Source organism: Mya arenaria, chromosome 9, assembly GCF_026914265.1.
Source record: "Mya arenaria isolate MELC-2E11 chromosome 9, ASM2691426v1".
NCBI lineage: Eukaryota > Metazoa > Mollusca > Bivalvia > Myida > Myidae > Mya > Mya arenaria.
Window position 1 is genome coordinate 34159695 of NC_069130.1, and position 25339 is coordinate 34185033.

Sequence of the window (25339 nt, forward strand, 5' to 3'; positions counted from 1 at the left end):
AGTTATGATCTTAAGCCTTTCGATCTTTATTGAAACGGGGACAAATATCTTATTTTGTATAAATATAATTTACTACTCTCTATCACAGCACAGTTCATTTTCTCCGAAGCAATTCATATGATTTATTATAACTACATATTGCTGACGATATTCTTAAATCACGCTTCTAGGCGTATGTCATTTACGTCGGCTACACGAATATCAGAAACAAGTAAGTAAAGAAATGCTTAAGGAATAGTAATATTACAATTTACGTCCTTTCTCATTTCAGTTGAATTAAAGACAAATATTACGTATTGCAATTATTTTATCTATTTGTAGTTTCGGTCAATTATTTTTACTCATAAACAGCAAAAGGTTTTCAACACGTTCTCAACAGTCGGTGGAAAAATTGCGATAATGTTTTTTTTTAAAGAACTCCTTTTACAAATATGTTATGTTACGATCAGGGATTATTTCATTAAACTGTGCAGCAATGGGATTGGAAACCTTGCCATACCAGAAAAGAGATGGTTACACTTTGAACACAGTACGGGTACCTTTCTCATAGGCCGACAATATATACTTCACTGTTCATTTGATGCCACACCAAATATTATTTAAACAATGGCCGCAAGTTGATGGAACAGCCTTATCAGCTTATCCAAACACGTTTATTAATGTTTTATTATTATTATTTTATTATATTTTTATCAAATATATGAGAAAAGGGCAAAACAACAATGTGTAGAATACTCCTGAAATGGTACAGTACATTTACCTGATTTGTGGCGATTACCAAGCATACGTGACGACACACATGCTTGGGAGATACGGAATTCTGTTTAGGCCATCGCCTGTGAATGTGTTGATCTGAAACGCGATACTCATTAGTATTTTGATGAAAACGCGAAAGCACGAAACTACGATACCGAAAACTCGACAGAACCATTATTAAGACGCACTAGTATGATAACGAACGCGATAACATGGTGATGATAATGTGATATACTATACTCTGTCGCGTTATCATCATCGTACTGTCGCGTTATCATCATCGTACTGTTGCGTTATCATCATCGTACTGTTGCGTTATCATCATCGTACTGTCGCGTTATCATTATCGTACTGTCGCGTTATCATCATCATGCTGATGCGTTATCATCATTGTACTGTAGCGTTATCATTATCGTACTGTCGCGTTATCATTATCGTACTGTCGCGTTATCATTATCGTACTGTCGCGTTATCATCATCTTCATCATGCTGACGCGTTATCATCATTGTACTGTCGCGTTATCAGTATCGTACTGTCGCGTTATCATCATCATGCTGATGCGTTATCAGTATCGTACTGTCGCGTTATCATCATCGTACTGTCGCGTTATCATCATCGTACTGTAGCGTTATCATTATCGTACTGTCGCGTTATCAGTATCGTACTGTCACGTTATCAGTATCGTACTGTAGCGTTATCAGTATCGTACTGTAGCGTAAACAGTATCGTACTGTAGCGTTATCAGTATCGTACTGTAGCGTTATCAGTATCGTACTGTCGCGTTATCAGTATCGTAATGTCACATTATCAGTATCGTTCTGTTACATTATCAGTATCGTACTGTAGCGTTAACAGTATCGTACTGTAGCGTTATCAGTATCGTACTGTCATGCAATCAGTATCGTACCGTCACATTATCAGTAACGTACCATCAAATTATCAGTACCGTACTGTCATGCTATCAGTATTGTACTGTCACGCTATCAGTATCGTCACGTCACATTATCAGTATCGTACTGTAGCGTTATCAGTATCGTACTGTCGCATTATCAGTATCGTACTCTAGCGTTATCATCATTGTACTGTAGCGTTATCATTTTCGTACTGTCACGTTATCATTTTCGTACTGTCACGTTATCAGTATCGTACTGTCACGTTATCAGTATCGTTCCGTCACATTATCAGTATCGTACTGTCGCATTATCAGTATCGTACTGTAGCGTTATCAGTATCGTACTGTCATGCAATCAGTATCGTACCGTCACATTATCAGTATCGTACTGTCACATTATCAGTATCGTACTGTAGCGTTATCAATATCGTACTGTCATGTAATCAGTATCGTACCTTCACATTATCAGTATCGTACCGTCACATTATCACTACCGTACTGTCGCATTATCAGTATCGTACCGTCACATTATCAGTATCCTACCGTCACATTATCAGTACCGTACTGTCACGCTATCAGTATCGTACTGTCACGTTGTCAGTATCGTACTGTAGCGTTATCAGTATCGTACTGTCGCATTATCAGTATCGTACTGTAGCGTTATCATCATTGTACTGTAGCGTTATCATTATCGTACTATCGCATTATCATTTTCGTACTGTCACGTTATCAGTATCGTACTGTCACGTTATCAGTATCGTACTGTCTGGTTATCAGTTTCGTACTGTAGCGTTATCAGTATCGTATTAAATTATATTAATTTACTTTTCCATATCCAACAGTTAAAAAACAACACGCCGTATTGAAAAATCGGTATACCATACTGTCGTTTTCTGATTCTTTTTCATGCGAGTACCGTGTATAGTCTCGGAACTACTTTCGCGTTGCTAAAGATAGCGTGACAAAACACTGGTAAAACCTGTCAACATTTAAAAACATAAAATAATCTAAATTTACTAATGCTCCAGAATAATCTAACTTTACTCACGCTCTAGAAGCATGTACATATTCAGGAACATGGCTCTTTAAAGAAACATAAGGATAAGCTGGAAAGAAGGAGCGACCATTTCAAATCTATCTATTACATCCGCGAATCATGATAAGTCGAGGATAGACAACTAGTTGTTTGCCATTTCGAAGTTCATAAATTGTAGCATTAAATTAGAAGGCGAATTCGCGTCATCGATAGAAAAAGCGATTGACTCGCGAACTTCCCTCTTAATTTTGCTAAGATATAAATGTTTTCTTCTTATTTTGTTCTATAAATTCTGTGAATTCTGTAACTTCTGACTTCGTTTCGCTGTAGTAGCCTCACTTGACTTCAATACACGAAAGTACGTAACACATTCATACGCGCAAGCCATTCCATGTTTAGACATTTGAAAGATTGCGGTAAATTTAAATCAAATTGAAACGGAAAAACAAAAATGAATAATTAGATATGCAGGTATGTTATATGGAATATTACAATTAAACGCTTTTCTGGTAACCTGCATCACGCCTCGTTCGGTGAGTAAACATGTAAACGTTTTTACACAACGAACTCGACGTGATACAGGTCACCAGAAAAGCGTCCTTATATAAATATAATATGGCAGCATGTGTGACATTGATATTGTCAACCCTCGAAACAGAATGTCACCCGAGGCGTTCGCCTCGGGTGACATTCTGTTTCGAGGGTTGACAATATCAATGTCACACATGCTGCCAAATGATATTTATTTTATTATACCAAACAAAATTTAGTAAATAAAAAGTTTTAAAATATTTTTGATTCATTTAATCAAACAAGTTTAACAAGGTAAACAAAATATAACATAACAAAATAATTATATCTAGAACAGTATATTGTATTTGTTATTTACCATGAAAATGGAAATGAACTTGACCACAGTTAGTTGGATTGATATTGTACATAATTTGGGGGGAAGGCATGTGGTTGTTGATAGTTCCTACATTATCATGGACTTGCTGAAATACACTATTAGCGACTGATGATTCCTGAGTAGTTATCACTGGTTGGAATGCAATGTTTGTACTCTCCTGTGTGACAACGTGTTTGTCACTAACATATGTCTGCACATTTGGGGGGACGATTCTCCTTCCCAGTGGCTTCTAACTCAATGTATACATTATCTCCTCAAGAAAGTCCATATCACTGATGTCAACCCCAGAAGTAGCTGTTTCAATAGGAGGATGTTGATTTATTGGAGCCTGTTGATATATATTTGTCACATTTGGCTTTTTCTGCAAAGGCTTTAGCCAGTGTCTCAGAAATTTGCTTCTGTTTTTCATCACACAAACGCCTCGAGTAGCTACGGATAGACATTTCCGATTTGTGCCCAGACACTCGTACCAGGTGTCGAGTCTCGATCCCATTCCTATCAAGTTTGGATATTGATGTAGCACGAATACAATGGTTTGTGTACCGTTTAGACAAATGTGCCAAGTTTGAAATATCGCCCATCATTCCAGCTAGTTTTCCCTTTCATAAGGGAGCCATACAGTACCAAATTGGTCCATCAAATTCGAAGCTATCAAGTGGTAGCTGCCATAACCAATCAATTTGTGGATGCAGTTTGCTGAGATACTTTTCAAACGAAGCCACCGGACAATTGACATCACCAGGAAGCTCATACATTTTCCCTTCGCCAATGGTTTCATCACAGATCGACTCGGCCCTGAAGAAATTGTAATGTTTTGAGAAAATAAGTTTATTTTCTAAACTATTTTGGTTTTTAAGTGTTTGATGTGAGTCAGAGTGGGGATATTGGCCATTTGCAAAAATAAATAATATATATCAGTATTTCCTAGGAGCAGATCACTGCCATCAGATTAGTTCAACTAGATTTTGACCTTCATATGTCAACCAACTGAATTTTAAAGATTTCTGCATTGTGATGAAATAGTTTTAGCAAATTTCTGTATATTTGTTTCTGACCCATGATCGTACTGTCATGTTATCAGTATCGTCCTGTCAAGTTATCAGTATTGTACTGTCGCGTTATCAGTATTGTACTGTCGCGTTATCATCATTGTACTCCCGCGTTATCATCATTGTACTGTCACGTTATCAGTATTGTACTCTCGCGTTATCATCATTGTACTCCCGCGTTATCATTATGGTATTGCCGCGTTATAAGTATCGTATTGTCGCGTTATCATCATCGTACTGTCTGGTTATCATTATCGTATTGCAGCGTTATCATAATCGTATTGCCGTGTTATAAGTATCATACTGTCGCGTTATTAGTATTGTACTGTCGCGTTATAAGTATCGTACTGTCGCGTTATCATTATCGCACATTCGTGTTGAGAAGATGGTGATCATGCTGGCGCACAGGAAACCACTGACGTTATCTTTTTTATAAAGAGTCAGTCTACCATGTGTGCCAAAACAAATGTTATGTTGTTTAATACTTGTTTGTATATGGATATATATGGCTTATGCAATGACAGCAATAACTATTTGTAAACTGTTTGTAAGTAATGCCTCATGAAATGGAAGAAAGACAAATGCGGCGTATGTTTTGCTAAAGCAGAGGTGAAGTTAGCTCCACTCAATATCGCTAAGGAAGAAGGCTTTAGTACTTGTTCGTATTAGTTTGATTATTGTGCTGCTTTGGTTTAGATGTACAATCCTGTATGGAAGTTGTCTAGCATAGACTAGCCATACATATTGGCGTCATCTTTCCAACGTTCTTTCGACAATAATCACTTCAATTGAATAATATGAAAACTGTCAGAAATCAAGTTCATATTTTACCTTGCGCTTGCAAACAAACTTAATCTATGTTTAGTATTTCAAATTACCCACAATGTAAAAGTAATAAAAACACTCGATCGAACGATATGCCTATTGATGAGAAGGACCATTTTTTATAGATTGTGTACTTCCACTGTGAGGGAGCAAAAACAATCACGTGACCACAAATGCGAACGACCACGGAGAAATTGAGAAAACAAAACGTATGTTTTTGACGTTTTCTTTTTTTATTTTGAATCGAATTAAAACAAGACCTAGCCCATGGTACGGCACATAATTTCCGATTGCATGTGATATACTGTCTGATATTCTCGGTGTCGTAGTTTTTGAGAACATTCAATAACAAAATTGGAATCGAGGATGCAGACGACCACACATTTTGTATATCTTGCAAAAACAATGATAAAACGGCTAGTTTCACCTGGTTCTTTACGAAAAACACGTATTAAAGATACCATTATACCATTTAGAGTACCTTTGCAAGGGGTATTGATGTTTTTAAAGGCAATATCAAAATATCAAATTATGCGAACGACCACACTCGAGAATTTTAGGTGAACGACCACACTTTTTAAATTAAATTTGAAGGGGGTGCGAATAAAGCCTTCGTGATCTCAATGTTTTTTTTTTCTATTCGCAGGACATTTGTATCCGCACAGGACGCACACACGTGTATCATCTTCTCGACAAATCCGACATGTCAACACCAGAATGTGACCGAGATCGTGTGGCATGCGTTTCGAGGCATTCGACCATTGTAAAGGAGATTATTGTCAAGTAAGATGCTGATAGAAGTCACTTTAGGATGTGTCTAGAATGAAAAGAAGATCTAACGTACATTTAATAGGGCTAAAACCCACCCAAATCCCATGACACCTATATCTCTAAGTATGTCAATCTTTAAACTTGTTAAAACACCAATTTTTGTATTGTAAGATGAAGAAATCATACATTCAATTTATCTCATCCACAAAATTTCAGAGACCGTATGTTCGATATACGTTCGACGAAAAGGAAGAAGAGTGGTACAGTATGTTTGGATCGAAATTCATTACAAAAATGGGCACTGGGTGTCAGAAGGGAAAAGGCGAGGAGAAATGATTGAAAAACGTAAGTTACATCCTAAATGGGATTCCTAAACATTCAATGTTGACTATCGATATGATCATATGGAACTTCTAATGCTACTGGGCAGTTCATTTATAGCCGGCGAATGACATGTGTAGTTATTACTTAATTACAAATTGTTTCTGATAAAATATGTGTTGTGCCTTTATTCGTTATTGGAATGCCACTTATATGGCAATAATCAGTGTTATTTTATGGCAATAATAGTGAAGATTAATCAAATAAAACTGATATTTGATGACGTTTATTGTCTTTATTTTAAAAATACAAACGGATCACAGTAAACACAGAGTATAAATCACATCAATATGAAACAAAAATGTCCGCATTTGTTTGTGAAACAATCGCATTTATAAGATTGATATAGCATGTAATACTGATCAGGTTGTTTACATGTAAAACTTATAAAAAGTGAAATGAATCACTTACAGTAATCTTTTATGCTAACCTATCGACTCAAAATAATACAAGCATTTACTAATAAAGTTCTGAAAAAAAATCAAAAAAGTGAAATTAATCACAGTGCAATGATCTTTTATAATAAGAGCTGTCACAGAGACAGCGCGCTCAACTGTTCCTTCGCTTTTAAGTCTAGATTGCAAAGTTTTGGTATATATGCAAAACCTTAACCAGAATCTTTTAGTCGAATAATAAAGGGCCATAATTTACATTTTATGCAAAATGGAGCTATCTTACTTGATTAATAAAGTCTGTTGGATAGTTGGAAACGCCTGTCTGAAGTTTCAATGCAATAAATGTATTTGCTAAGATAATGACTTAAAGGTGCTAACATGCAAAACCTTAACCAAAGTTTGACGCTAGGGTGAGTAGGATAGCTCTCGTTAGTCTTCGAATAGACGAGCTAAAAACCCATCGCCTCAAACAAAAGCAAGAATTAACTAAAACAGTTCTGAAAATGCCTTCCTGGTTATGTACATACGGCGATTACTTTTCAAAAACAAAATATTGTTAGAAAATACAATATTTTTTCTAATAATATATGTGTTGTTTCGTGCTGCCGCAGTGTTGAAATGTTCGAAAGGACCTTGCCACAATATCTGCAGACCTGAGGTTGTCGACTCTTCATCTAAAAGATATACCATACACTTTAACAAATAAAGTATTTGAAGCTTTATTCGCACTCTTATCAAAATTAGATAAAAATGTGTGGTCGTTCGCCTAAAATTTTCGAGTGTGGTCGTTCGTATAATTTAATGTTGTACGATTTCTTTCAAAAACATCATTTCGCCTTGAAAATGTATTGTAAATGATATATATTTATTGTTTATATATCTTTTTGTAAAGAAACAGTTGATATTAGCCGATTTATCATTGTATTTTTGCAAGATAAACAAAATGTGTGGTCGTCTGCATCGCCGATTCAAAAATTGTTTTTGAATGTTCTCAAAAACTACAACATCAAGAATAAGAGACAGTTTACCACATGAAAGCGGAAATCATGTGACGTACCATGGGCTAGGTATTGTTTTAATTTGATTCAATTTAGTAAAGAAAATATACACAAACAAACCTTTTGTTGTGTCAAGATCGCCGTGGCCGTACACATTTGTGTTGACGTCACAATTCTTGCTCCATCACAGTGACTTCAATAGCTTTCCTTATTTCCGCCATTTTCAATATTTTAATAGTAACTTCTAGCAGTTTAAATGCGCCATTTGAAATATTTTTACAGTTACTTCCCTCATGTTACGAAACGCTATCTGCAACATTATAATAGATTTACTTCTCTTAGTCAAGAAAACGCCATAAGCAATATTAAATTTTAATACAATTACTTCCCTTAGTTTAAATAAGGCCATTTCAAAAAACCTTTCACAGTCGCTTCCCGTATCTTCCCCAAACAAAATTCCCAATATGCTTTAACAATTATTTCCGTTATTATCCAAAATATGGTTTGAATTTTTTAAAAGAGTTACGTTCCTTAGATTGCAATATGTTTGCACACTTTATCATACAAAAAGCTAATTGCAATATTTTTTATATAAAACGCCCTCCCAATTGTGTTTCCAATCCCGGATTTTGCAAACTCAAGTACCTTTCAATAACGATGCATTCGAGTACTGGCCTTTTGTTTGGTAAGAAGGGTTCATTAAGGTATGATTTTGGTGTGTGTTTTTTATGAACTTTTTTGCCATATACTGCTTAAACGAAAAATTATGTGTAATGAGTTGTAACGTTAAAATGCTAATATTGCGTCAAATTGTTTAATTATTAATACTTCAATGTGACTTTAAAGCTGCACTCTCACAGATTGAACGCTTTGACAACTAATTATTTTTTTGTCTTTGAGGGAGCCAATATTTATATAAATGCATGGAAACCAGTGATATAAGACTGCTGACAAAAATCAGATCGCAGATTTGCATAGTTTAGTTAAATAATTGATGTTTTATGCATTTTTCTTCAACCGTACGTAACACGTTTTGCCATAAAACATCAATTTTTGACGGAAATATGAACATCTGCGATCTGATCTTTTGTCAGCAGTGTTAAATCACTAGTTTGCAGATATTTACGCAAAAATTGGCTCATTCAAAGACAAAAAAATAAAAAATTGCCAAAAACAGTAAATCTGTGAGAGTGCAGCTTTAAACCGGTTTAACATACAAATACAGTAATCAATACTGTCTGCTGGAAATTTCGAATGTGTCAGACGAATTATTTTATGTACTATACCAGGCTTGGCGTTGTACATAAAAGTATTTATGTAGCTTGCTAGGCCATTTCATTATTGGTTTGGCAATTTTACCGTTTCGTTGTGCCGACAAGCGTTTTTGTGCGTCGAGGTCTCACTGCCAGACTTCGCCTGGCTTGATGGATACCACGTGACGTTAACGAACCAATGAAATCTCTATCGCCATTATCCTTTGTCTTCAGCGAACAAGCTTTGCGTGAAACATTAAAAAATCAATAACCACCTTTTGTGTTTTATCAAACACCCATTGGTAAGTCATATATTTTATTCATTTACATTTTTTGGTGGCTTGTTGAATACGGAGAGTTAAGAAGCAGGACAACTCGTTACGACGTTAGTAAGAACGTTCAAAACGGTATTCTTCTAATCCCCACTAGCGGCTCCTATGTCAGTATGCCATGGGGGTGGGGGGGAAGTAACTTTTCTATTTTAATATTGTAGAAGAAGTAATAAGGAAAATCACCATTTCAGACTAGAAATTGTAACCCCCCCCTCCCCCAAAAATAGCTTACACCCCTACGTTATGCCCCCTATTATGTCAAATTCTGTTCGGCGAATCATCTGCTTATCCCTCAACGTCTAAACAGGTTTGTGAAAAAAGGGGGTGTTATGAAAAGTATTGAGATTGCATTGTGCTACATTAACGGTAGCCCGGTCGCCCATGAATTTTCCTTTAAGATTGCCCGACTGGCGATGAAATCATCGGACTTGTTTGTTAAAAAAACCTCAACCTTGTGTGAAGACGCAGTTTGCAATACATATGCACTTGTCGACTGGGCCATACAGAATAATATTGCTACTGGGCTCTTAGTCGCAGGTTGAATACTTTACGCGAAATTCGGCTTTTCTGAAGTGTTTATATAAAATTGTTCTTGATTAATAAAATATTATCATAGGACAGTTTTCCGATGCGTTCATTAAGGATAGACATTTATAATTTGCCTAAACAACTCAAAATGGTAATCCGTCTTTAATTTTGGTGGTCGGTAGGAGAAACCTAGTTTTTAAAAATTGGCTTTATTATCCCATGTTAGTTTCTCGTTTAAAGTCAAAGCATTTTTATCTGTTTATTACACTATAACTGTATTATACATAATTGTAGATACATATTAACAACAGGCCTTTGTTTATTAAACCATTTTGGAGAACGTTTCCTTAAACTGTACTCTTATCACATTATCTCAGAATACATTTATGAAAGTTCCAAGTAAACTTTCCGTTAACGTTATGATATATGTTCGTTACTTTTGTGATAAAGCTACTGAGTCTTTGTGTGAACAAATCGTAAAAAATCAATGTCATTCGTCTTGTCTTCCTCTCGTGATTTTAAAATCTAGTTTCCTCACGTTCATTTTGAAACCAAATACACTTTCCTCCTCCATCTCGTCCTCGCATGGAAACGACGCCTCATTTAAAACACACTGATTGCATTGTTTTATTTCCCTAACAATGTTTTCGATCGTTACCTCATCACAAGGGGAAACAAAACATTCGCTCAAATCGAAATCCACTTCTGCGTGACTGGCCTTGAAAGTGTTTATCAACTTTATTAAACAGTCTGCTGATATGAAAATCGCGCTGGCACTCAATGTTTTGACACTCACTGGTATCTGTAGATCCCTAATAATGGACTCAGAAAAAAACAATTGAATCTCTTCAATGTTTTCTAACGACAAAAGCGTTTTGTTAAGACTTGTAGTAATACTATCATTCAAATACCATATACTCAAAAAGTTTAAATTTTGCGAATACTGTAGCGATTGCAGTGCACCCTTCATGGCAGCTGGATAAGTAAAACCTCCGAGGCAACAAAAAATTAATTTGCCGTATTCGAAACATGTAGTAATATTTCTTGTGTTAACGTTAATTAAAGCTAATACTTGCAACTGTTCACAATCTAAAAGACGTAAATTATCTTCAAGTTTGACATTCCAAAGGAAAAGCCCTTCCAGTAATTCTGAATTAAACGGGCACGTGCACTTGATGTTGATAGTATAAGAAACAACAAAATCGTCAATACTTATGGAACACTGTCTTAACCGTTTTGGTGATATAATCAATCTGACGTGTTCCCCTTCTTTTGGTAGTGATAAATCTAGAATTGACAAAAGGCTGCAACCAGTAAGATCTAGCTCACCAACGATTGTTAAGTTTCGAAGGATAAGTGTGTGCAGGTTTATACACGATTGCATGGTTTTAGATGCAATTGGACACGGTATAGCGTTATCCACATCGTAGTTTTTAATACTTAGGTAATTCAGTTTCATTTTGCAATGCCCCACGATATCTTGAACACCGTCAAACATATCTCTTTGTTTGTGTTTTTTAACTTTCAAAGCCATGAACGATATCTCACCAAACTCTTTTGTTGAAATTTTGCTACCGTAGTTGTATGTTGAATCTAGTAGTAAACTGCGCATTTTCATAGTAGCGGTTTTGTTTGCTCCAAATTCTTTAATGATATTCAGACAGTTTTTATGAAAGACTTTTACAGCTGGAAGTTCAATATATGATCCTCGACAAAGCATTGTTGTTTGCATATCACAATATATTTCAAACATTTCTTTTGACCAAGTTTCATGCATTCCACAAATAAACTGCATCATGTCGAGCGAAAATGTCTGGCCTGAATTCTTTATTGTCTCAACGATGCGTTCATGTTCCTCACTATTGTACGACACAGATGCAATGTATACGCAAGCTAACATTTCATGGTAGGTTTTGTGGAGAAAGCTGTACTCATATCGTGGATTTACTGAAGAAGCGTGAACTTGTGTTTTCGACAGAAGTCCGGCTAGCAGTCCAAGTTCCTCTTTGTGGCTAGTGCCAAGGCTTTTAGGGAGATTACTTTCCATTTGGTCATCCAATGTTTCGACATCAAAGAGTGAATAAAACGCCATTTTGCCGAGGTTTCGTATGTACTCTTGGAACATCATGCAATGAGTCCGAGTTTGTAAGCATTTTATCGTGTCTGGTTGTGGGTGATCTACAGCAGCAAAGTGCTGTACACGAGAATATTTTTTTAAGACTTTGGTAAACATCATTTCTAAGACATTGCAATAAACCTGGCATTTGGACTCGCCGAGTAAGTGGCCTTCATGCCACAAAAAGAGCAACTGCCAAACAACAAGGGTACTGCCAAGTAAATGATCTAGACCCTTTTGGTCAATCCATCGAAATAATTCTTCAATAGGTTTTGTCTGCTCGGAATCGCCGACTATGAGAGTAAAGGCTTGTTTAACAAGCGATTGTATGTTTGTGCCATCCAATTCTTCTATTTCCACACATAAATTTGACTTTTTTGAATGCATTTTCGGCAACCCGAGCTTCCAATGTCTCGATGCTATCATTACGGTACATTTCTCTCTGTTTCTTTCATGTGGTGACTCTTTATCTTCTGCAAAACAACGTGTATTCATCACGTCCGGGTGACACCATTCATCCAAGCTATCAAATATCACCAGACATCGTTCCTTGCCAAGTACTGCTTGAAGAAATTTCTTATCATAATTCTCAGACATCGATAACCGTCTTATAACCTGTTCAAAAACAATTTCGTCCATTTCGCAAAGTATTGATCTGGATTGTGAAAGACGCGCATAGAAAACGTACTGTACGTTTTTTAGTTCATCGCAATTGTTCAAATATGCACCCGCTCCTCTTGACTTCAGGCTTTTTATAGCATCTTTATCATTTCGTTGAAAGGCGCACCATAAGCGCACAATGAACTTGCAAAATGTTGATTTCCCTACCCCAGCTTTAGCGGTGATGTAAATGTGTTTTGCCTTGTATCCCGTATTTCGAAAAACTTCATCCAATTTTGTTATCTCGAAATGAACTATTTTATTATATGGACATTTGATAACTGTTGATTTACTCAGTTTAGGAGGAATGTACACGTCAACCAAGTTTGGACTTTTCATCTCGAACATCGGTCCAAGGTCGAGTGCAGAACAACTTTCCAAATAATGGTTTTGCAGATCTTGTTTTAGAGCTGAAAAAAGATGTACATGTCAAGATGTATAATCAATACAAAAATATCAATCTTTAAAACATGATAGTTGAACATATTTTTTTATATAAAGTGTATCATTATATATAAAGATATAATTTAATGAATAAAAATACCCGCTGATTTTGAACTGTAATGTTCCAGGTCATACTCTTGTCTAGCTTTTGCAATCCTCTGAACTACTTCATCTGCTACAGTTTGAAAATGCTGCTGTAATGCCTTAAGCTCTTGCATTTTCTCTTGGAGATTGTTTTCTGTGTTGAGCATTTCTCTTGTTGTTGATATAGCATTGCTAATAACATTTGCAAGATCATCTGTTGATACCCTCAACTGATCATTTTCCAATTGAAAACAGTAATTCAACCATTCAAAAACGCCAAAAAATACAGCCATAAGCCATTCTATACATCAACAATACAACCATAGTCAGAGAGCGGTTTTTTTAACAAACTGAATTGATACCTTTCAATAATTATGAACTAAGAGTAGTTACTATGGCGTTTTTCTTTTCGTCATTTCAAATATCTAATATATAATCATTTTTGACAAGTCCGAAATCTGAATATTAGTTATACTAAATAATGGAAATTACAGGTACACGCCCTGTAGCCTAAAACAAACCAAGAGAACAAAAAGCTGCATGTCTATAAACATAGCAAAGACATCAATATTAATTAACTATATGGGTAACCACGTTGGCACGGTGAAAACTCAGTAATAATTAATTGAGGTTTAAACCGGTTTTTGCAGGAGCTTTACCTCACACTTTACCGAACATTTATCAAAAAGTGAATATATATATATATATATATATATATATATATATATATATATATATATATATATATATATATACGCTCCATCGTTATCTAAACTGCAATGAAGTTTAACACAAAGTTATGGTTATTGTTATTAAAAACATTGTTTTCAATTTGTTATGAGCCACAGATCATGTGGAGTCAAAACCTTGGTCACATAGTGAAGCGCAGTTAACAAAGTCTTAAACCCAAATTACCAGTGTCAGTTTTACGAGGGCATCCTTTGCTTTTTGGTCAGACGCTAAGTACTTGTTGTCTTGCAGAAGACGTTTCAGTGCATTTATACAATTTGATAATTCATCATCAGTTAACATCAGACTTGGTGAATGGCGAAGTCCTTTCCCGACTTCTCGCACCTGTAAAGAACTAAACTCTATCTTAACCTGATAACGTGCACATACTTATACAAAGACAGTTGTGTTCGGAACAATTTACTAGTACTATAAGAAAGAATCATGATTTATCACAAACGTTATCAAAGGCCTCTTATATCTGATTTGTGCATGTTACTGAATATTTACCTGCGTGCAGACATTTGTTTTTTTAGTGAGATCGTCTGTCAAATAATTGTCAAAGAATGTGCAATTGATGATGAGACTAATGATGCCATTTATATCTGTATCAGCTGCTGTCTTTACATTAAAGTAGCCGTCTGGTGGATAGAAGCACTTTGCGACTTCCCATGGATTTGTGCACCAGTCACTTGCATTTGTGTTTTTCCAAGACGGACCTTTGAATCTGTGATGGTCTTCGATACCTTTCTTGAAGTCATTACATATATTTGTAGGACAATTTCCGAACGGTAAATGTTGGTGAAACTTGCACGTTTTACCGGCACAAACACCTTTCGTTCTACACTTCAGGACATTTGGTGTTTGGCACGAGTTGCATGTTGCCCCCGGTGATAATTTGTTGGTTTTATCAACGTTTGCACGAATAGCTTGGTGCATCAATGTCACTATGTTCATAACAAAAGGTATAAGCCCGTTTTTCGTTATGTCCACAGCAACTGACGCTTTTAACCAGTTTTGGTTTTTCTTTTCGTGAAACAGCTCTTTGTAACTCGCCATTGTGTGTGATGAACTGCATCTGAAAGAACAATAGGTCTCAGACATGTTATTACCATCATTGTGTATGCTTTTGCTTTTGCGCTGTAACTCACATTTCAACCCAGTCTAAACGAAACCATGCTTATCGTAACCGAGTCAACGGCTCTAAATATAACTTACAATGCAAACATTATTTTAGTCGTGGAAGTTGAAAGCAATTATTTCTGCCTAAATGGTAGACAGTAACACAATTTTGAACACACTGAACCTCGGTATATAGTATAATTAACACCCCTTATTATCTAACTCACAGACATCAAAATTGTACACATCTTTTAATACTCGTTACATACTTATATGCAGCACTCGACCATTATATTTTATGATTTGTTTTATCTTCCTACAGTAAGCAGAAAGGTAGGGACGCAGCAGAATTCTTCAGAATGTTAGTGATGAAAATATGTTTGCATATACTTCTTAAAAATTACATGACACAAAATTTGCACAAAGTTATAAGGCTTTTATCTCGTTATGAAACTTAAAACTATTTTAAATCAACACCTGAGCAATGTTAAACCATTGAACTATCTTTTTAAGATAAGACGAACACTAGCACGTTTGAGGTTTTCTAATCATCAATTAAATATAGAACGGGCCAGATGTCATAATATACATGATTATAAATAACTTTTTTTGCATTGTATAACACGGTTGTATGTGCATATTGTTGACAATGACTGTCATGCCTCTTATGCATGCCTCCATACGAGGAAATAAGAATAGAGCATCTCTTTAACTGATTTAGTGGTCAGGAAATAGTGTTTAGGCATTTTTTGACTTCGATTGCAAAATGACACAACACCAAACACGAAAGCAATTAATGATATTATTATTGTTGACGTTGTGTACATGTTGTTATCTAAGCCGGGGGCCTACACAAATCAAAGTCAGTTGAGTTGAGTTGAGTTGAATGGATATTTGTTCATTCAAGGACGTGCAATAGGAGTGTTACTATTGTTGGTTGGAATCCCAATTAAGGCAATATTTTCCGTCGAATGCTTTAAAAATATTTGTCAATTTGAGCTATTGAAATGTTCTAACCACGTTGTAACCAATATTGTTACTCATTACGATACAAAATATAACACCATGCTGTAAAAATTGCATAAACAAAATATCTACGAAAATCATCCGCAATGAATCAAATCGATTTGACTACAATTAATCAAACGATCTATTAGAAATTAATATCCGTTATGAAGGATAAAAAATAACTTCCCACTACACCCGGTCCAGTGAATGCACTTACCGATAGCAGAAGAGAGGTTACTACGCACGCGTACGAGTACGTGAGGACTTTAGTAGATAACAGCGAGTTTACCTTGACACACTGTATCAGAAATTTCGCAAGCGGCTTTGAAATAAAGCTGCAAGTTTAAACACAAATATCCCTGCTATCGCTCATACCAGTTTATCCAACTGTCATATTTTCGTGGACGGAATTTAAATTGTTTAACCAGCAGGGTACACAAGGATGTCAAATTCGAATTACAAGCATTATTACATATTTTGATTTCATTGCTAATGCGCTATACCAGTAAAGACTATGCCAACAAATTCAGCAGATTTAATGACCTTTCATGTATGTTAGTGCGAACGTTCCCCTTCCTGATCAAACTGCAGTTCAAATAAACCTCTTGGTTTATTCAACATTTATACGAAAAGCTACCCTTTTCTTATTGGAGCAATATGAAAATAGCCAGGAAAAGAAATATCATTACTAGTATCAATACCTTGTTTACTTTGAGAAACAGTCAATTGCAATATAAATTATTGATATTAATGATAAATGGACGGCTTAACTTCAAACAAAAAAATAACACCTACTTCTCCTTCACAATATCACAACTTTATAGTTCCAAACGTCATTGCATGTAGGAGGATGGCAGGGTAGAAGTGCATAATCGTATACGTGAGTGGCGCTCACCATGGCGCATTATAATAGGATACAGTTAAGATCATGAGGTTATTTGTGAAAGAAATTGAAGAACATGTATTAAATTGAGATTGTGTTTAGCATATCGATGTAGGTTCTTTACCAAGACTGGTCATTTTTTTGTATTTAATGTTCCCATATTTACAACAACGCTGGTCATACCTGATTTGACTTTAAATTATTAGCTTAGGCCCCATAATAAATTGTTTATTATTATTTCATTTGAGAAAATTAAGGTCAATAGGTCGGACGTTGTTTTTTTTTTTTTTGGTAAAGCTTTGTCTATTTATCATTTTCACACTAAAATATTTCACCTTTTTGTTGCTACGTATACAATGTGTGTTCATGCATCGTTCCGGTGCTAGGAAATAATGAAATAAGCAAATAAATACGGTCAAAAAAGAAATTGTAAGATGGCCATTGAAAAGAAGGTCATCGAGAAAATAGTTACATTTTTAAACATGTCAAGACATTGATATTGATAATTAGGTAGTCTTGGGCATTTTGACACAAAAAAAATATGTATATTGTCGACAGACTTCCAAAAGAAAATGCAAAAGCATTTTGATAAAGTCTGATAAAATCTTCTTTCGTCAAATGTGGTAAACTATTTATTACTCTAAACATGTCGCAAAGGATGTATGTTTTACTTATAAAAAAGATTTTTCCTCAAAACTAGATATAAAACATGTTTTGAAGCGTTATCATTATTGGCCTTCTCCATCCACTTTTGCACTGTGGAAGCCCTTAATGTATCGTACGGAAGGTAAAGTGTGTGAAAGGACTTTTCAAATTACTAGTTACAAGTCTCGTGCTTAACTTTCTCCCTTTTTTATGCATAATCTTACATACAAAAACTCGTATTAAGATTTTAACGAGTATATTCAAGTTAAGCCTAGTCCATCATTTTCACTCTAACTATTTATTTCAAATTAGGTGATTTATGTCATATATATTTTTTCATAACGACCAATTATAAACGGATTGAAAAATCGAACGAGATTTAATAAGGTGAACTTTATGTCTTCTTTAATTCACGCGTGGCTCGTCCTTGTCCTTTCATTCTTGTTCACCAGAGTAATGATTCTTTGCGTAGATTTATCATTATCAAACCCCTGATGAATAAGAAAGTGTACTTTCGACAATAACGATAAGTGCGAAAATATATGTTGCATTTTCACATCCACCCTTATTTGCGCTAGTACGTTACAATTTACTTCTATCAGGATACGACAATGGTATTCTAACAGTTAGTTTACTCAAAAGACTTAAGACACTACAATTTAAAACAAGTAATAGTACTTACACGTCACAGCTTATTTCAACAACTATTGTTCTTTATAACTATTACAATTTTCCAACGCCATTGCAGCTGCAATGATAGTCTGGGCGGAAGTGCGTAATCAGGCACGTGATCGAGAAAGGTGGCGTTGTCATAGATTTAAAATCACGTGGGGAAGAAAATGTCAATTGATTAAGTCAATGATTTACTAAAACGAATTCCAAACCGGATCTGAATTGGTTTTGTTCATCAGTTGCTTGGATTTTTATCTTTGATGAATTCGATGCATGGCCTTTACAGTTGAAGTTTATTGTTTGCGTATTGATTTATATGATTTAAATTTCAAAAATAAAATAAAAACATGTATAAATAAAAAATTCAGCTCAAGAATAAGTTCGGCTTTGAAAATCATATACTACACCATTTAGTATAATGATGTTTTGATCAATCATCATCATCATCATTATCATCATCATCAGCATCAACATCATCATCATCATCATCATCATCATCATCATCATCATCATCATCATCATCATCATCATCATCATCATCATCATCAACAACAACAACATCAGCATCATCATTATCATCATCAGCATCAGCATCAGCATCATCATCATCATCATCATCATCAGCATCATCATGATCTAATCACCACCATCATCATCATCATCATCATCATCATCATCATCATCATCATCATCATCATCATCATCATCAACAACAACAACAACAACATCATCATCATCATCATCATCATCATTATGATCATTATCAACAACAACAACAACAACAACAACAACAGCAACAGCAACAACAAAAAACATCACCACCAACAACACTAACAACACCAGCATCAACACCAACAACTTCATCACCATCATTGTCACCTGATTATCCTTGGAGAATTGATGATCATGACGACGACAATAAATATAACGACGACAATAAATTGGTAGTTATTGTCGAGAGGAAAGACCTGTTGAATATATTGAAAGTAGGCCAATAAACCATTTACCGCTAAAACACATTTCTAATTTCTATACGTTTTTTGCAAACAAAATTTGCACAACGGTATGAAGATCTTATCTCGTTTTAAAAATACAGCTATTTTAAATCAATTTGAACCATTGAGAAATACTTAACCATTGAACCTTTTTAGGAAAAGACGAACACAAGCGCGTTTGAGGTATTCAAATCATCGATTAACTATTTTCAGATTGCAATCTTAGCCGGAGACCTTTATTCACAAATTAAATTTCGTTCAGTTGAATTACAGGTATATAAAAAATTATGTTCATCCAAGGACAATGTGCAATAGGAGTGTAATTCAGGTTGTAATAAGAGCCGAAAGCCTTAATGCAAATATAAAATTCAAATATTCAAATATTCAAATATCAATACTTGCCAATTTGAGCTATTGAAATGTGCTAGCCATATTGTAATCAGTATGGTTACATCTAACGATACAAAATAAAACACAATGCCGTAAAAAGGCTTAAACAAAAACATATACGTAACCAAGAGGGGTTACTAAACACGGGTATGAATACATGTAGACTTCTGTTTGTATTCGGGTATAATTCTGTAAATTACACAATTTAGATTTAAATGTACCATACCAAAAGGAATATGATTTACGCGATAACAGCGAGTCTACAATGACAAATTTAAAGTAAAATATCGCAAGCGACTATCACATTTAGCTTCAATTGTTACCTGTATGTCACGGGAATATTGCATTACTTGATTTATGCAAATATCCCTGCCATCTCACATACCAATTAATCCCAATGTCATGCTTTCATGGACGGGTTTTTAATTGTTTAACCAGCACGGTTAGAATGAATTTGAATTCGCATTACATTAATGTATACATGTTTTGATTTCATTGCGCTAGCGCTTTATCATGTCAAGTCAATACTTTTATTCTCTCATATTCATGTACAACATGAAATCATTGAGGTGCATATTAAGGACAATGGAATATGAGGGCTCAAATCAGTTATAACACCAATAGATATTGGTGGTAACGTTTGGCCTTCATAATCGTAAACATGAATATTTGAGTTGATACTTATAAGGACCATGCCAACAAATTTAGCAGTTTTTATGGGACCTTTTGTGCAATTCTAGGGCAAATATATGTATCAAATTGCCGTACAAATAAACCTCTTGGGTTGTGCCACACTTTTCTTATTGGTGTAAAATGAAAAAAAAGCCAGGAAAAATAATATAATTGCTAGTATCAATATCTTGTTTACTTAGAAACAATCAATTTTAATACCATTTTTTGTGATGAACGATGGACGGTTTAATTTAAACAAAAATTAACACTTACTAGTTATAGCTTTTATCAATAACCTTACTTCCTCTTCAAAATATCACAATTATATTGTTCCAAACGCCATTGCAGGTAGGATGATAGGCAGGGCGGAAGTGCGTAATCGGACACGTGATTTGGGTGGCGCTCACCAGAGCGAAAGGATACATTTTCAATCATGAGGCTAAATGTGAAGTAAATTGAAGGACATGCAATTTAATGTTTAATGTTTTAGCATATCAATGTAGATTCTTAGCCAGGACTCATCATTTATGAATTTGTTCCCATATTTACTGTAACGCTGGGCATATCTGATTCGACTGTGAATTATTAGTTTAGGCCCTGAAATAAATTATTTGTTAGTATTCCACTTGCGAAAAATAAGGTCGATAGGTCTGGCTTTGTCGTTTACTAGAGAGCGCTTTGTAACGCCGGATAACAGCATCGCCGCATAAACGAAATCGACCACGTTTATGCGGTGATTTTCAACACATAAACAGGACTTTATGATGTGGCAAAAAGGCACACTTTTGTCCAAAGCTTTGAACTAGACTTTTTGAGACGTAAATTCTGACAAAGAATTAATAAGATCGGTTTAGATATGAACCAAAACCAATTGATCTTTCTGCGAAAACGATTGAAAAGACGTTTGGCCCGACTTAAGGCGGGAATATATGTTACGACAACGCACAACATCGTCATTTGGGACAATTAGAAAATTGAATCGTCGTATGACGTAACATATATTCTCGCCTTTTTGTCAGACTGACGGGCATGTATCATTGACAGTGCGCACTTTCAACGTCATTGGACGGTGCCCCTCAGGGCTCGTCCTAAGTAGGCACATCAGCCGATCCAACTACCAGCCAAAGCACGCCAAAATCAATGGCAGTAAATAGTACGTATCATTGTTTTGAATAAACAGCTGATTTTAATTGGCTGTTACATAGTTGTTGTTTTTTTTCTAAAATATCTGGGCGAATAGTGAGAGAAGTAGGTCATGTATAATTTATTGACAATTGGTACTCTAATCAAATTTTTATATTGATAAATCATTTCTCCAATATCGACCTCTACATGGAAATAGTTCCACTGCCTTAATACCAAACTGCATTTGGAACTCCTCGGCGATTTTATCGAAAAAAAATGGCCGAAGAGCACCGAATGATCAGCTGACATGAAAAATAAATCCGTAAATGTTTCGAACTGAATACTGAAGTACATTGTTGCTAAACAGAATTAATTCAAAACTTTGAACTATCGAAATATTTTAAAATAGATATCATACTGTAGACTCTTTAAGTAGAATCATCAAAATATGATGTGTTAATGACATGACCCAAAATGACACGGTTTATACAAGATGGCGGACGGATCAACACATGTCCGTGGAATTTCCGATGTCAAATGGGATTTAAGGCATCAACGTTTTACAATGGATTGTTAGTGCTAAAAAGGAGAATCAAAAATAATTAATTGAATAACATCGTCACCTTATGGTCATATTGGCTGAATTTAACGCAGTACAATTAATGATTGGTGAAAGGTCACCCACTACTAAAAGTCAGTTGCAGTAAAACACAGTGTCTTAAATAATAAACGTGTTATACGGGATTCTTCCACGTGATGGATTTGTCATATCAAATATCGTAAAAAAATCCGTAAATGTACAATTATTTGGACTATAAAACACGGAAATACGAACTTAGTGAAAATCCAAAAAACAATAACGTCGTTCTGCTTCGTGCCATTAGTAGATGTTATTAATTGTTGCAAATATTGATGTGAAAAATAATGATAATAACTCGAAACAACTTGCATTCTGCGTCACAGTTGGCATCTTTCTGCATAAAACACATATTACAATACAGTAGGGTATTTCTTTAAAATTGTGATATTAATGCACCAATTGTAACCACGGCCACCCCAGGTCCGGGGATAAACGGGGAATAGCCGGTGAAATGGGTCGTGTCTTTGCTTTTCAGGTGGCCCCGCATTGCCGGGTGAATGCGGTGGTTTTGTCTGCTTTAAATATAGCGGGTAATTGGTCTTACCTAGGGTCCCCGGGGTGCAGGGACCTTGGCGGGGATTTTACCAACTGTTCGTCACCGCATGGCATGGAATTTAGCCGGTGTTTGCTGTCAAGTCAATGTCCCCGCTATTCCCAATATCTGGGGGTGGGGGGGGGCGTGGTTACAATTGACTGACCAGTGCATAATTTGGTTCCCTGTATGCCATGTTGATCTGATTCATACCATAGTAAAATATTTTCTTCAACTGTAACACTTCAATATTAAACACTGCATTGCAAAATAGAAACTCAAAAGTTTCACATAATTTATCTTGAGCCAATATCATTGTTTAATCACACAAGTGTGTATAATTACACAAGTGTTTCATTGAACACTTATTCCGATCAGCTTCTGTCAACATAGCATTGCCATTTTGGAACTATCTAGCTGATGCGCGTCATCTTGAAGCTCAATATACATCAAGTCGAAAATTATAGACGTGTTCACTACGTGACGTGTCATATCAAAAATGGTAAAAAAATCATTCAATGTACAATTGTTTGAACTAAATAAACTTGGTGCATGAAATGTCATTGTTGACTAGGAGAAAAAGTTGGATGTGGACATGAAGAATCGCCAAAACAAAACTTGTCAAAGACTCTAAAGTTGCTGTTTATTTGGACTAGTCAAGTATGAAACTTTTCAACAAGATAAAGTTACTATAAATGATCCTGGCATTCGGACACAGAGCTAGCCTGTCTGTATTATCTGGACGGTGCTAAGCCCCTGGTGAGCCTTAAATGCCTTGATTTGAAATCTGCCACTTATTATTCTCTATCATTGACTACACATTTTTCAGGTAAGTGCAAATAACAGTATTTTCTTGTATGTTAAATATAACAATGGTAAAAGATAATGCATAACGATAAAGTTACTATAAATGATCCTGGCATTAGGACACGGAGCTAGCCCGGCTGTATTATCTGGACGGTGCTAAGCCCCTGGTGAGCCTTAAATGCCTAGATTTGAAATCTGCCACTTATTATTCACTATCATTGACTACACATTTTTCTGGTTAGTGTAAATTACAGTATTTTCTTGTATGTAAAAATTAACAATGGTAAAAGATGCATAACTTAATTGTGCATGCTCGGAATATCAATATTGTATACATGTATATAGCTTTACGGATATTTACAGTGTTTAAATAGCCCAAAAAGGTCTTATTAAATTTAAAAAAAATCAAAATACAAGAATGTAGACAGGATTTTGACATTTTTTTGGCAATTAATTAAATTCAAGGGCGTAGCCAGGCTGTACTGAATGTTACGCACAAATGTAAGAGGCTATGGGATGGGGAATCCCTGTAACCGTAGGGGGTTAAGGGGGGGGGGGTGCTGCTCCCCAAGGAAAAATGGTACATGGAACTAACATGTTTAGCATTGATTTGTATTTGTCGGAATTTATAGGTTCGAGGCCGACGACTGTAGTTATCAAGTGATTTTTAAGGCTCTGTTAGCTATCTAGCACAGAGAAACAATGCTTTCTATAGCTGATCTTCCCTTTAAGGTTTTATTCTGATGTCAAAACATAGCTTAGCTCTCGACTTTGATTCCATGTTTGGCCATTTTTTTTCATTTTTCAAATTGGTGTTACGCATGTGCGTAAGTGCGTAACGCTGGCTACGCCCCTGAAATTGTTCTGTTGCAATTTTGGGCAAATTATTCTCATTGGTATGCCTATCAAGCATCAAACATGTATGTCTAAAAAAGATCAATAAAAACAACCCATATTACTGAAATGTTCAAGGCCAACAGATCCCTTCAGAGAAAATCATGCATAACTCTTTTATATACATATATTCTCCCTCCAAACAGAGACCTGGTATGTTGATCTGTATATTTAATCCAGGACATCCACATACTATGAATGCACTTCACCCTTTGGCAGAATGTTACATTACCCTTATTCGTTATTTCAATTTATTTCTGAAGACAGCATGAACTATTATAAAAAAGGAGTGTCAGTAATTCAGTCTGACAGCCTGTGATTTTTTTTTTCAATCGGAAGGAAATTTTGCAATTTTAACATGGCCATGTTCTGACATGCTTGCACAGTGTGTGTATTGTGATCAAAATTGTGCTTGGTTAATTTTGTGGTAATGCGTATATCTTGGACATATTTCTTAGTTACCGCATGGCCTGTTCCAAAGGATAAAGCATTTGGAAATGTCCGTTCAAACCTGACAAATATGAAATTCTTTTCCTTAATTCAATTTTGATATTTTCAAAACACCCTATTTTTAAAAAACTTGTTTTAATATATGTTTATGGATAAGAAGAATAAAAATTTGAACATCAATTTGTTAAGACTGAGAAATAATGAGACCTTAAAGCTGCACTCTCACAGATTGACTATTTTAACAGCTTCTTTAATTTATTTTTTGTTTTGGAAAGAGCGAATTATTGTGTAAATTTGTGCAAACCAATGCTATAAGTTATCTGACAAAATATCAGATCTTAGAT

The 25339-nt window shown here is 35.3% G+C and overlaps 1 protein-coding gene across 4 annotated transcripts; it reads right to left on the minus strand.

Annotated features, from left to right (window-relative positions):
* Positions 1-4349: 4349 nt before the first annotated feature.
* Positions 4350-20932, minus strand: LOC128245458 (uncharacterized protein CXorf38 homolog). 4 transcript variants are annotated; one of them, XM_052963622.1, is made up of 5 exons: positions 20821-20932; positions 14671-15238; positions 14347-14505; positions 13448-13661; positions 10374-13313 (listed from the first exon to the last, which is right to left on the minus strand). In XM_052963622.1, the coding sequence occupies exons 2-5, from the start codon at positions 15217-15219 to the stop codon at positions 10618-10620; spliced, it is 3618 nt and encodes a 1205-aa protein (XP_052819582.1). In that variant the 5' UTR covers positions 15220-15238; positions 20821-20932; the 3' UTR covers positions 10374-10617. The 4 variants fall into 4 exon arrangements, with proteins under 4 accessions (XP_052819585.1, XP_052819582.1, XP_052819584.1 ...); XM_052963625.1 differs by lacking the exons at positions 10374-13313; positions 13448-13661 and adding an exon at positions 4350-4390; XM_052963626.1 differs by lacking the exon at positions 13448-13661 and having other exon boundaries at positions 13176-13313.
* Between the last annotated feature and the right edge of the window lie 4407 nt (positions 20933-25339).